The sequence below is a fragment of the Toxorhynchites rutilus genome, chromosome 1 (genome assembly GCF_029784135.1).
Source record: "Toxorhynchites rutilus septentrionalis strain SRP chromosome 1, ASM2978413v1, whole genome shotgun sequence".
Lineage (NCBI taxonomy): Eukaryota > Metazoa > Arthropoda > Insecta > Diptera > Culicidae > Toxorhynchites > Toxorhynchites rutilus.
Window position 1 is genome coordinate 117,091,003 of NC_073744.1, and position 15,146 is coordinate 117,106,148.

The 15,146-nt window shown below is 40.9% G+C and overlaps 2 protein-coding genes across 2 annotated transcripts in view; both read left to right on the forward strand.

Moving 5' to 3' along the window:
- LOC129761691 (ragulator complex protein LAMTOR3 homolog) overlaps positions 1–15,146 on the forward strand; it is a 305,844-nt gene that overhangs the window by 203,858 nt on the left and 86,840 nt on the right. The gene's annotated exons all lie outside the window — the stretch shown is intronic.
- LOC129761367 (uncharacterized) lies at positions 8,301–11,897 on the forward strand. The gene has a single exon (XM_055759088.1). The coding sequence runs from the start codon at positions 8,301–8,303 to the stop codon at positions 11,895–11,897; it is 3,597 nt and encodes a 1,198-aa protein (XP_055615063.1).

Genomic DNA, 15,146 nt, shown 5'->3' on the forward strand with positions numbered 1-15,146 from the left:
ATTTTTATAAACTTAACATTAACAGTCAGTTATCATGTTAATTTCACTGCCATATTATATTTGAAGCAGACAGAGCCTTGGCAGTTCAATAATGCTGTAAGAGGAGGCGATCTGGCGTAGTGGTAACATCCATGCCTCTCACGCTGAAGGTCACGAGTTCAATTCTCACTCCCGACATTCTTCCAAAAATGGAAGTAAAAGTGACGAACCAGCCAAATGAGTTGAAAATCACTATAATGCAGATATAAAAAAAAAATAATAATAATGCTGTAATGTGTGATACTTGTGGAATTGATTGATTTCGTCGAAAAGGATTCTCGACCACTTCAAAGAAGATTTCCAATAAGCTACTTAACATTCGATTGAATTGCATAAAAAAACTTTATTGTAGATATGACATCAACAATCAATTACCATAAACGCGTCACGTTCCACGTGTTCAATCGAACAAACCGAGCGACTTGATCCTCTTCTTGGGGCTTAGCACATGACAAGAAAAATCACGATGTTCGACACCATTTTCCCCCTACAACAGGGGTGGCCAAACTTGGCACCACTGCAGGCCATCTGTTCCCGAATGAGAAGTGCGCTTGCTTGAGCTTGAGCTTAGGTAGACTGTACAATTCGTAGTTGCTCTCCGTGATTGACCTGAACCAACCAAATTGCACAAAGAACACACAGAATGACGCTTGGGACTAGCAAATCATTCTCGTTGTGCAATTTTCGGTGATTCGAGCTTTAAATGCGGCCTTATTCTGCGTGGCGTGTGAGGTGAGATGACAATTGTCACTTATGTCACGCGATTCCACCAGGCGTATGCCGTGAGAAATCTCACTTGAATGAACTCTCACTTTATTCCCGCTCTCAAATATACGTGACGATTGTCACATGAACTGGGATTTCTAGGTGACAATCGTCGACATGTCTTGAGGTGTCGACAGTGCATGAAAACAAATGAAAAATTGAAGAGGAATAATAAGTGTTTTTTGGGTCGTATAGAATCGATAGTAATGGTATTATATGTATCAATAAATTCAATTTATCTTCAATTTTCACAGTACGAGAGACAAATTGCAAGTAGTTTGTTTTTTTTGTTGTGAAAGCGGTAGTGAGTCTGTTATTCCTCAATTGGACGAATAAGCACACCGAAATTATTTTCATTTCATGAAATATATTTATTTTCTCTAAAATGTATCTATCACATGGATCTTGTGTTTCATCTATCTATCCGCGAGTCATCGTCACCGAACTGCATATCCATTTCAGAAGCCGTGATATATGCCCGAGCCGGAGCCAGAGCAACAATTTAACACTGAGAGTGCAGAGAGCAGCAGCAACTACGACCAAAACAAACAAAAATGCTAAACTTTACAGGATGCAATCAACTGTTTCACCAAATCTAAATCAAATACCTGCAAATTCGGCAGAATGGCAGGAGAGTTGCGTGATGGTGATGTGACAATTGTCATCTCACCTCACACGCCGCGTAGAATCAGGCCGATGGTCAATAACGACGCCGTCCTTACAGTCACCAGGGAAATGGAAGGAATTTTAGTATGATATTCGCCGCTTAGAAAGGGTTAGGCCTTGTTCTCACTGCAGCAGGGCGTCAGCGTGGCTTGTGCGGGGCGTGTGACGCTTACGATTAATCGTGTGTGTTCTTACCGATGTGTTCACACCAGGCTGGCGTGTCGTGAGCGTGATTTTGACGTGTAGCTGGCGTGCAAACGAAAATACTTCACGCCGGCGATATTTGTACTTCTCCGCTTCTATCTAGCATATGTGTGTTTGTAGTAGTGACATTATTCAATTTTTTTTTGTTTTTTTTTCATTTTTTACGTTTTTCACCCTCCGAGTTTTTAGCCGGATACGTCCAACGATGTTGGAATATTGAAAAATATACAAATTTTCATTCTTTCATTCAAAAACACACATTGACAATTTTCATAGAACACGCCGAAGACACGCCGCTAGCACGGTGCAATGTGAGTGAATTAAAATACCGTGGCGAGAAGTGAACACGCCCCGCTCACGCCACGTTGATGCCCCGCTACAGTTAGAACATGGACTCATTTACAAAAAAAACTTTAATTTGCAATATGTAAAATACATGTTTCTAAATGCAGTCATTCTCGAGATATTTGAAAAAACCTTTATAATTTATTGTCTTTTTCATTTTTATTTTTTTAAATTCATATATGTATTTTTTATTTTTTTATTTTTTTCATATGAAAGAAAAAACAAAACACATTACGCTTGTGCCCAAGCTCGCTCGTGATCAGTCTGTTTCTTTTTCTTTTCTTTTCTTCGAGGAAACAATTCCCCTTCTGCTTTCTTCCGTACTGTTTCATATACCGCTCCCCTAATCAACTTAGTGAAGAAACGGCCTCACCTTAGGCTATACTTCTAGGCGCCTTGCTCAGAACTACAAAAGTGAGGGTGTTTGTTTATTTGACACACTGAAAAGCGCGATTCGGTCGTGATTATTTTTTATTAATTTCTATTTACACTCATTTTAGCCATTAAATGTCATCAATAAATGGTATGAAAATTATATTTTTGTCTATTTACAATGGTCTCTGTGGTATTCGATATCCAATAAATAAATACTCAGGTATTGCCTAGAAATAATTACTCATTTATTGCACGCTTATCAGGCACATTTATTCTCTTCACTTCTAAACTGTCAAACCTATCTTCGGTCTTCATATCAGTACTAAGGTTTGTATGTTTAATCTCGCAGGGCCCTACATATGTACCACATCTCTCCTCTTTTTTTAAGAACATAAAAATTACAAAACAAAATCTTAATTTTTTTTGGTTTCTTCGTTGTTCCTACGCTCTTCCTACGAGCGGGTAAACTCTCTAGCGTCCCAGGCTCATCTTCGAATCCACGGAAGTCCTCATCAGATGATCCGATATGGTGCTGGTCATCGGAATGGTCACCATCATTTGCAACATTTATTTCTTCGTTTTCCTCGATGTTAGTAATTTTCCTTAGATGCACCACATTCCTGTCGTAGCATTTTCCACTGTCAGGATCTTCTACTGTGATACGAGGGCCAGACCGTGAAACTACCACATAATTCTCCGGGTTGAACGTAGTTGATAGTTTGTTTCCTGTTTTGCTTTAACACTTTGTCTCCCGATTTGATCGAAGAGCGTCTCGCTCTGCGGCGGAAGTCCTCTGATATCTTCCCCTTCTCCTTCGACACTTGATCCTTATCTCGATAGTCAGTACTTGCTGGAACGGTTTCTACGTCTTCTAGAGCTGAAATTTTGGATCGAATAGTGTGTCTCTAAAGCAGTTCAGTCGGAGTTCTGCCTGTAGTGGAATGTGGTGTCGTATAGTACATCATGAGGTAATCTCGAAGATCTTGTTTCCAATCTCTGCCAAGTGAGTTGCTGATTTGAAGCCGTTTGAGTAAAGACCTGTTTTGCCTCTCGACAAGGCCATTTTCTTGAGGCCAATAAGGCGTTAAGTGGTTCAAATGAATGCCGTGTTTTCTGCAGTAATCGTCGAATTCAATTCCAACAAATTGTTTAGCGTTATCCAAAGTTATCGTGCGCGGATAGCCCAATCTCGTGAAAATTTTGTCCAACCGATCGACCGTCTCTTTTGCTGTTATTTTCAGCATAATTTCTACTTCCTTATAGCGACTGTAATAGTCGATCACTACAAGTAAGTAATTACTACATGGCATCGGTCCAAGAAAGTCGATAACTATATCCACCCAGGGTTTGGTAGGCAATAAACGGCGGTTCATCGGTTCTGGCTTGCTAGGTAATCCTATCAAATGACATCTCTCACACGAAGCAACGCGTTGTACGACGTCTCTATCCATACCAGGCCACCAAACTCGGTCTCTAAGTCGACGTTTCATTACGGACTCTCCCGGGTGTCCTTCGTGTGCTAGGTCTACCATTCGAGATCTCAAACTACCTGGAACGACTAACTTGTTCCCGCGCACGACCAACTCTCCTGTGCATCCTAACGCATTTTTAAATGGTAGAAAAGGCTTTGCTTCCAGATGATCCCATTGGCCAGATCGCTAACATTCCTTTATGACTTTCAAAGCATCGTCGGAATTCGCTGCTTCCTCTATTTCTGTAGCGTCAATGGCGGCTGATTCTACTACGGCGAGTACAATAAATGTACTTTCAGTGTCAAATTCTTCCGATATAGGATTGTTGATCAATCTTGAAAGTGGGTCCGCAATATTGCCTGTTCCTTTGCGGTATTTCACGACGAATGAGAAGGATTGAATGCGTAATACCCACCTCTCGATTCTAGAGCAGGGTCTAGACGTTGGTTGGAAAATAGCCTCAAGAGGCTTGTGATCGGTCTCCAATTCAAACACGCGACCAATGAGGTATATTGAAAATCTCTGCACTGCCCAGACTAAAGCTAGCGCCTCCTTTTCAGTCTGGCAGTATCGACGCTCCGTCTGTGTCAAGGTTTTACTAGCATATGCGATTGAACGAGGTTCATGGTCGTTTGTTCCTTTAAATTGGATTAAAACAGCCCCTAATGCTACCGGAGAAGCGTCAGCTATCACTCTAGTTCGAAGTGTGTTATCAAAAAACCAAAGATGTTCAGCGTTTGATATCATTTGTTTCAATTTCACAAACGCTTTGTCTTGTTCGGTACCCCAATAAAACTTGACACCTGAATGCGTGAGCTCACGAAGAGGTGTTGCGACTGTAGCAATTTGAGGGAGGAATCTGCCAACGTATGTAACAAGGCCTAAAAAACTGCGGACCTCCTCCGGAGTCGAAGGAGCTCTGAAATTTTGCAGAGCTTCAACATTGCTTTCCGATAGTTGAACTCCTTCTGGTGTGATTATGTGCCCCAAGAATTCGAGCTTCGATACTTTAAAAATACACTTCGATTGGTTCAGCAGTACTCCTCTATCATTCAGGATGCTTAACACCTTTTCCAGAGCTACATCGTGTTCTTCTTCGGAACTATCGAAGATCAAAATATCGTCGATGAAATTCACTGCATTCTTACTGCATGGACTTAAAATCTGTTCCATTATGCGTTGGAATATTTCAGGCGCAACTACCACTCCATACATTAATCGTTTGTACCGAAATAACCCCATGTAAGTAATAAAAGTTGTGATGTAAGGACTATCTTTATCCAGCTCTATCTGGTGGAAGGCCTCTTTTATGTCTAAACGGCTGAAAACTTTCGCAGAAACAAATCTTGGTAGAAACTCTTCAATGGTAGGCATTATATGTCGTTCTCGCAAAATCGCCGTATTCGTTCGGCGCATATCCACGTATAAACGTAGGTCCCCATTGTCCTTGATGACCGTGACCAATGGAGAAACCCATTGACAACCACCTTCGACAGGTTCTATTATATCGTTAGTCAATAGCGACCTGAGTTTCTCTTCTATCTTGGTCATCAGTGCAATTGGAGGACGACGAGGGTGCTGACACACTGGTGTAATTGATTTATTAATTGGAATTTGAACTAGCACTCCTTTGATTTTAGGGAAAGGATGACTTTTCTTCGATTCAATCGCGTTAACATATGTGCTGGGTAAACCGATGTGCAATACGCCTAATTTAGTTGCAGTTAAAGGAACCAGTAAACACTGCTGGCCACCCTATATAACATAGAAGGATGCTTGGCATCCGATTATTTTTCCTGTATCTTCGACCGACACCGTTGTATCGAATTTTCCCAGCACAGTTAATGATATAATTTGACTACCATAAGGAAGAAATATCTCAGCGCACTCAGTCGACTGATTCCATACACTAATTCCATTTGCTTTCAGGTACCGCCATGATCTTCCATCAACAATATTCTTTTTGCACCCTGAATCTATCATCATTTGTGTCATCACACCTCCAAGCTTGAGCCACATGAAGTCGTCAACATTACTAATACTGAATATAAAATTGCGAGTATCGGTTGCATTTTCTCTATTAGCAATTTCGTGTACATTTTTTCGTTCGATTTTCGGTCGCCTATTCGGTGGGAATGATTGTTCTGATTTCCGTTTCAGAGAGCCAGTACGACATTTCGTGGCAAAATGTCCAATTCGTTCACATTTATTGCATTCTTTTGTCTTAGCTGGACATATTGGATCATAGCCAGTATGATTTATTTACCGCACCGAAAACACTCTCGCCGCACAGAATGTTGGATTTTGTTGATACCGCTCACTGAACTGGTGCTACTACTTTCATTAGTAGGCATATAGCGAATTCGTTTTTAAAACTGAGTCAGTGCCAAACTTACTCTGTAATAAAAAAAACGTTTTCAGTTTCACGAATGCGTTGGTTTGTTGGTGTACGTTATATAGTCTGATTTGTTTATATTTACGACGGCAAATGTACAGTGTCGACGTCTGGTGGTGATATTAGTGCTTGGGAGGTAAATTGTTCTCCATCAGATCAGAAGGGCCAAGTGCAGTGTAAACATATAAAAGTTTTAATGAAAATTTGTACTTCATATTGTTCGATTACCTAACACATGTAGTTCTGACACTCACTTAACCATTTGTCGATGCATTTCCTGTTTGTTCCACAAATAATTACTATTATAATATAAAATCATCATTAGACACAGTTTTCGTTCAACATGTTTCTGCGATATCGGAAAAATCCTCTTATTTAATCACATAAAATAAATATTCGATACGTTAAAGTAAATTTTCATTCATAATTTTGATTTTGAAATTTATTCCACCTGGATATCCATCATTATTTTCACCTCCCAATGAAAGCACACGTAGCTTAATGCCGTCTACTCGAATATACTCTTCAAAATCAGAATCCGAATTGGATTACGCTTCCAATAATACAAAAGCAAAAGCAGCAGGTTTTCCATTTTCATAGTCTTTATTTTTAGATTTTCCAAAATAATATTCGGAACTTGACAGTTCAGTATAGTTGTATTGGTGAACCCGAGTGTCAACCCGTGAAACATCTCAGTGCGAAACTAACAGTTTTCGGGGCGAACTAGTGCGACACTGAGTGCGAAACTGAGTGAATAAAAAAACGTTTTGACAGCAGTTAGTGCGGCACTGGGGTTGAAACTGAACAAAAACGAATTCGCTAATAGTCGTTGGCGGAAGATTCATGCTCAGAGCCTGATGCCAGCATCCAAAACACATTTCTTTCGAAAGTGTCGTGTTGTTTTGGTGAGAAGTGTTGGGTCGAAACGACAGCAGAATCACGCGGAATGCGTTTGGAAGAGGGACAATTGGAACCACTTCGAGAAAGAAACAACGCGATACTTAAAGAAAACAAAAAGCACGTTTAATTCGTAGCGTTCTAATTTTTGGAATGGATACATCAAGAATACAGTGTTGCTAGTTACAGTATAATTGTGACACTTGATAACAAAACGTTTTCAGTTTCACGAATGCGGTAGTTTGTTGGTGTGCGTTATATAGTCTGATTTGTTTATATTTGCGACGACAAATGTACAGTGTCGACGTCTGGTGGCGATATTAATGCTTGGGAGGTAAATTATTCTCTATCAGATCAGAAGGGCCAAGTGCAGTGTAAAAATATAAAAGTTTGAATGAAAATTTTTACTTCATATTGTTTGATTACCTAACACATGTAGTTCTGACACTCACTTAACCATTTGTCGATGCATTTCTTGTTTGTTCCACAAATAATTACTATTGTTCCTACGCATAAGTTAAAACAACGTAATAAATCCCACATGTCTGTAACTATCTTGATCCCACATTTTGTATTTGACTTGTTTTCTTGCTTGAATTAAAAATGTATACACAAAAATATTTTGAAGACAGGAAACAGAGAGGAGAGTAGCCATTGCCGTTATACAGAACAGAATGAAAAGTTAGTTGAATATATGATCTCAAGTGCAACACACGTGTTTTTACTTCTCGCAACAGTTTTTTCGTAAAGGCAATTGTGCCGCGTGGTCCGCCGAGAATAATATTCCTCTCGTTTCGTCAGTTTAGTGTGTTGATATCACATCGGACTTCTATACGTCGTTCATCCGCGTTCTCTCACGCAAAGTTTGCAGGATCGCCTACATTTTTGGTGCCGAAACCCGGGACTGCCAGAGCATTTTTCGTCTTCGACCGCCTTTCGTCTGAGGTTAGCGTCGCCATCTTTTTCGACTGCTGGATTTTTCACTCCGGATTCATCGCGTCGGCAGTTCCATTGGCCTGGAAACTTCATGAAGGAAACGGATTTTGCTGTTATCGTCGAGGCACATCGCAGGTTCGAAAAGTGAGCACAGGTGAGTGGCAAACAAAATTATCGAAATAAAATAAAATTTTGTGCGTACAAAAATGAACGCTAAGAAAATAAAGAAGATTGTTGTTCGTAGAAACAACGTTTTAAGTTCATTAAAATTGATTCAGCAATTCAACCAAGATTATACGTTCGATCGTGATTTCCCTCAACTCAAATTTCGCATAGAAAAGCTAGATGAGCTATGGGATCAATTTGACGAATTACAAACCGAAATTGAGTGTGAGGAAGAAGCCGACGAAGAACTTTCGGCTGTTAGAATTTCATTCGAAACAGAATATTTTCAATTAAAAGGATCACTCACTGAAAAGCTTGATGCAGTTGAAGTTGACACAAAAAGACCACTTTCTCCTGTTGCTCCGCCTGTTCATTCTGTTGGTGTTCGCTTGCCTGAGCTTAAAATACCGGAGTTTTCCGGAAATTTCGAAGAGTGGACGAATTTTCACGATCTTTTCGTCACTCTGATTCACACAAATCATCATCTGTCGTCAGTGCAAAAATTTCAGTATTTGAAGGCCGTATTGAAGGGTGAGGCTCTTCGTCTGGTTGAGTCTTTATCGGTTTCGTCAGAAAATTATACAATTGCATGGGATAGTCTAAGGAAGCGGTATGACAACAAGAATCTGCAAATTAAACAACACTTTTCGGCTTTGTTGTCCACGAATGCTATACGTAAAGAATCTGCCACAGCACTCTCAAATTTGGCAGATGAATTCGATAAGCATGTCTGTGTGCTTAATAAGTTGGAGAATTGTGATGATCATTGGAATTCATTCCTTATCGAGTTATTGAGTAGCAAATTGGATCCTATCACGCTGAAGGAATGGGAATCTCAGCTAGACATCAACGGTCGTCCCATGTATGATGAATTAGTTGCCTTTATTCAGAAACGCTCTAGGATTTTGCAGTCTATTACGCTCTCCCAAACATCACAACAGCCTATCAAGCCTGAGATAAAATTAGAATCGAAGACTCTGCGAAATAAAACCGTTTCATATCACTCCACGAATAATGATAATCTTCCGAAGTGCAGACTATGCAAACTATCGCATTCACTGATGCAGTGCGTTGAATTTAGGAAGCTGTCGCCACAACAACGTTTCGAAGTAGCCAAGAAGCACGGCCTTTGTCTTAACTGTCTACGGTCATCTCACATGATGAAAAACTGCACTGCTGGATCCTGTCGAACATGCAGCAAACGCCATCATACTTTGCTACATTTGAATTCAACTCCAAAGTCGGATCAGAATAACGATCAATCGAACACTGCCATTCAGGTAGCGCAGTATACACACCATTCACCATCGGTATCGGTCGTCGGTATGCCTTCATCGTTTTCGTGCATTGCAGATGATTGCAATGTGGTATCTCGGATTACTGAACCAGTCCCGTCATTGTCAGATGGGCACAGTAATTATACGTCGTCGCTTATTCCTCCATCGATTTCGAAACGCAAACCGTCAGGTTCTGCTCAAAGCTCACCTCAGGTGACAAATTGTCAAGATGTCGTTCCTGTAAATTCGAATTTGTCGAAGACTAAACAGTTTTCTGTATTCATGTTGACTGCATACGTTAGGGTCAAGGATATTGATGGTAACTACCACTTCGCACGCGCTTTGCTTGATTGTGCATCTGAAGCAAATTTCGTAACAGAATCTCTAGCTCAAACTCTTCGCTTGAAACGCCTATCTGCTAACATAGATGTGTATGGTATAAGCCAATCCGTTAAGAAAGTTAAACAACAAGTTCCCATCGTAGTGTCGTCTCGTATTAATTCGTACACATCTTGCTTGAGTTTTTTGATCCTGCCATCGCTAACGAGGATTTTGCCCACAGTCAACGTGAATGTATCCAAGTGGATTATTCCGCGCCACGTTCCTCTCGCAGATCCCAAATTCAATGTCGCCCACGACGTCGACATGATTATCGGCATAAAGTCATTCTTCGACATTCTAGAGGATGATCAAATCGCACTAGGTAGTGACTTGCCAGTGCTTCGTAAAACAGTTTTCGGTTACGTCGTTGCGGGTGAGGCCCTCGAAAGCAAATCTTCTACTGTTGTTTGTAACGTTTCGACTTTTGACAACCTGGATTCAATAGTTCGCAAATTCTGGGAAGTAGAAAGTTTCGAAAGTGGCAAAGTCCTTTCTCTGGAAGAACAATATTGCGAGACACATTTCGAAAAAACCCACAGCAGAGCCAATGACGGTCGGTACGTGATTCGTTTACCCATTCGTGAAGAGATGCTGTTTGCTTTAGGAGAATCGTTAACAACAGCAAAGCGTAGATTTTTTAGTATCGAGAAAAAGTTAGCATCGGACCCTCAGTTACTCTCAGAATACACGAAATTCATGGACGAGTATCAACTACTGCAACACATGGAGGAAATCGAGCCCAATCATTCGATCCAGCACTTCTACCTACCTCATCATTCGATCCAGCGACCAGAAAGCACAACAACAAAGACAAGGGTTGTTTTCGATGCCTCATGCCGAGGATCTAACAACATTTCACTGAATGATATCTGCTACATAGGTCCAAATGTTCAGCCTTCGCTTTTGTCAATACTACTCAATTTTCGACTACCAAAGAACGTAGTGACTGCCGATATAGAAAAAATGTATCGACAGATTATCGTCCACACTGAAGATCGTCCTCTGCAACAGATCGTTTGGCGGAAGAATCCTACAGAAAATCTAAAACATTATCGACTGAATACCGTCACATACGGTACAGCTTCTGCACCATACCTCGCTACGCGTGTTTTAAACCAACTTGCTGACGACGAAGCTCAAAACTATCCACTTGCCGCCTTGAAGGTGAAGAAGTCGTTTTACGTAGATGATTACCTGTCGGGGGAAGATGACGAAAATCGCTTAATCGAAACAAATCAACAGCTTATCGCACTTCTTCGTTCTGGTGGATTTAGCCTCCGAAAATGGAGCAGTAACAACAAAAGGGTGCTTGCTCATATTCCAGAATCACTACGGGATACTCGGTCCGAATTAAAAATCGGTCAATCAGGTTTAATCAAAACTCTTGGACTCAACTGGCATCCTGTGTCTGATCGGTTGAGCTTCAACGTTCCAGAATTTGAATTATCGGAGTTGATAACAAAACGTACAATTTTATCGGAGATGTCACGCCTATTCGACCCCCTCGGTCTTGTTGGAGCTGCTATCGTAATGGCGAAGATATTTCTACAATCACTTTGGGCTAACAACTATTCGTGGAACGACTCATTGCCATCTGAATGTACGACTTGGTGGAAGCAGTATCGTGAGGAAATCTATAAACTCGCATCGCTCACTATTCCCAGACGCGCTCTCAACGATAATTACACAGACATCGAACTCCATTGCTTCGCAGATGCGTCCGATCGGGCTTATGGTAGCTGTGTGTATATGAAGACAACGAGTGGTGACGGTACATCCGTTAGCAATTTGGTAATCTCGAAATCTCGCGTCAGTTCGCTGACAAAGCTCTCGACTCCACGACTGGAACTTTGTGCAGCTTTATTAGCTGCTCAGTTAGCAGAACTTGTACTAGAATCAACATCGTTAAATATCAGGGTGACCTATTGGACCGACTCAACTATCGTGCTTCATTGGTTGGCATCATCATCGTCAGTTTGAAAAGTTTTCGTTTCGAATCGCATCGCCGAAATTCATCGTTTGACCAAAGGCTCTTGGCGCCATGTACCAACGCATCTAAATCCTGCTGATCGGATCTCACGTGGTGTTCTTCCATCTAAGCTCATTAACGACGACCTCTGGTGGCACGGCCCTGGATTCCTCTGTGAACAAACAAATAGTTGGCCGCCAAATTGCATCACACTTTCCCCACTTCATATGCAAGCTCGTGACGTCGAAATTCGTCAAACTGTCGCTGTTATGGTTACTACGAACTCGTCTGTCGTTGAATTAATCGAACAACATTCCGCACTCTCTCCTCTGCAACGAAAAATCGCATGGGTAATGAGATTCATAAATAATTGTCGCAATCGTCTTAAAAATCGCCATTTTGGTGCACTAACGCACAAAGAAATCGATGCAGCACTCAAGCTTCTTATAAAACAAACGCAAGCAGAACATTTTTCGTCAGAAATAAAATTTCTCCGGAAGCACACAGGACCAACTCGAAAACTATTTTCATTTAAATCACAGCTTAAGACACTGAATCCTTTTTTAGATTCAGAAGGCATACTTCGTGTGGATGGACGTCTACAGAAACTTGACGCTCCATTTGATACTAGAAACCCGATGATTTTACCTCAAAGAGCTCATATCACACTTCTCATCGCTAAAGCAATTCATATTCGTACATTACACTCGGGCCCACAGCTGCTGTTATCCTTGCTGCGCCAACGATTTTGGCCAATCAGAGGAAGAGACGTCGCAAAGAAAGTAGTACGTGAATGTATTGTTTGTTTTCACTGTAAACCAACAGCCGCCAGCCAGCTTATGGGTCAATTACCTGCCGTTAGACTCACACCATCGCGTGCGTTTGTATCAAGCGGAGTTGACTATTGCGGTCCGTTCTCCGTAAAGCCTCCTAGACGTCGTGGATCATCGATAAAAATCTTCGTCGCAATCTTCGTGTGTATGTGGTCAAAAGCCGTCCACATCGATATCGTATATAGTCTCACATCAGCCTCGTTCATCAATCCGCTAAAACGCCTCGTCAGCCGTCGTGGTCGTATATCCGACATATATTGTGATAACGCACGAACTTTCGTAGGAGCGAACCGAATGCTCCAAGAACTTCGACGGGAATTCAACAAAATGCATAGTTCCGAAGAAACCGCCAGTTATTGCGCTGAATCTGGCATCAACTTCCACTTCAATCCAGCACGTTCACCGCACTTCGGTGGACTATGGGAGGCTGCGGTAAAAATCTTCAAGTATCATCTCTACAGGGTGATGAAAAATACTTTGCTAACAATCGACGACTTCAACACGCTCATCGTGCAAATAGAGGGAATTATGAATTCCCGACCCTTGACGCCGTTATCATCTGACCCTGCAGACGTAGTTGCCCTAACTCCTGGGCATTTTCTCGTTGGAGAGCCTCTCCACTCGCTTCCAGAGCCTGACTTGTGTAACACCCCTATTAACAGACTAAACTCATTCCAGAAGATGCAACAACGTCTTCAGCATTTCTGGAAATCCTGGTCCCGCGACTACATCGGGCAGCTTCAAAATCGGAAGAAGTGGCCAGTATCACTACCAAACATAGATATCGGAACTATGGTCCTGCTTAAACAAGATGGCGCCCCTCCTATGCGGTGGAATCTCGGTCGAGTCGAACAGGTGTTCCTCGGCAATGACGGAAACGTACGGGTAGTCCAGGTTCGTACGGCATCCGGCAGCTATAGACGTGCAGTGACGGAGATCTGCCCCCTACCTATCGAGCAAGGTTCAACTGAAACATCACCTATCACCAATTGACTTGGAGAAGCTTGGTTATTTATTGAAATTTCCTTTCAATGCGGGCCGGCATGTTCCTACGCATAAGTTAAAACAACGTAATAAATCCCACATGTCTGTAACTATCTTGATCCCACATTTTGTATTTGACTTGTTTTCTTGCTTGAATTAAAAATGTATACACAAAAATATTTTGAAGACAGGAAACAGAGAGGAGAGTAGCCATTGCCGTTATACAGAACAGAATAAAAAGTTAGTTGAATATATGATCTCAAGTGCAACACACGTGTTTTTACTTCTCGCAACAGTTTTTTCGTAAAGGCAATTGTGCCGCGTGGTCCGCCGAGAATAATATTCCTCTCGTTTCGTCAGTTTAGTGTGTTGATATCACATCGGACTTCTATACGTCGTTCATCCGCGTTCTCTCACGCAAAGTTTGCAGGATCGCCTACAACTATTATAATATAAAATCATCATTAGACACAGTTTTCGTTCAATTGACGAATTAACGTCAGAATTGCAACCAGATGGCGCAGCGAGTAAAATGATGTTTTGTTTTTTTGGTATGGAATTGGTTTGATTTGTTTTGCAAAATCTGAAATTTTCTGCAAATTTCCCGGATTCAAGTATTCTTTCTGCGCTGGAAAGGTTTGAAAATCGTCATTTTACATTGTTTTATTCATAACATATGACGAATGATTTGGTACAAGTATTATAATTTAAATTTTTCACTAGCTGAATGATATGGTGGCATTTGTTGCGCTTCAAATATTGCAGATCCTTCTCGTATCGGTCGAAAGGAAGCCCCTGCATAATCAATGGTATCCACCAACTTGATATGATATCGATTGCATCGTCATTCTTTACAGTTTGATCCTGTGAAAAATTTCCGGAAGTTAGTATTCATAACCTATATTCACTATCAAACATAAACATTTCGAAGATTATCTATGACTTTGGTCTAATCGCGAGTTGAGACCATTGTAAATAGACAAAAATATAATTTTCTTACCATTTACTGATGACACTTAGGGTGCTCATACACTGTTTGACCGAAGCCAAATATTTGACTCTTTTTGACAGATAAAATTTGGTCAACGTGTACTGATCAAACATATTCTACACAAAACACGACAAGCAAATAATCAATTATTTTTTTTTTTTTTTTTTATTAAATCGTTTATTTTTACAGGCTCAGTTACATAAGTTTAAAGGAGCCAAACTCCTATCTGTATAGTTACAAGTATATATAAACATTTTTTATTAATGCTAATGTTAATGAAGTAGAGAACCGATTACTCGCGGCTTGCTCGAGTTTAGAAGGGTGACATTTTGTTTCAGGAAAAGGATGGGATATAAGGATATGTTGACAATGTTCACACTCACATTCGCACTCACATTCATCATACTCAATTCTTAAGCCTATCTTATATCTAACATGTATTTACATTTCAC

Excerpts from the sequence above, each read along its gene's own strand:
- LOC129761367 (XM_055759088.1), top strand. The coding sequence starts at position 8,301 with ATGAACGCTAAGAAAATAAAGAAGATTGTTGTTCGTAGAAACAACGTT.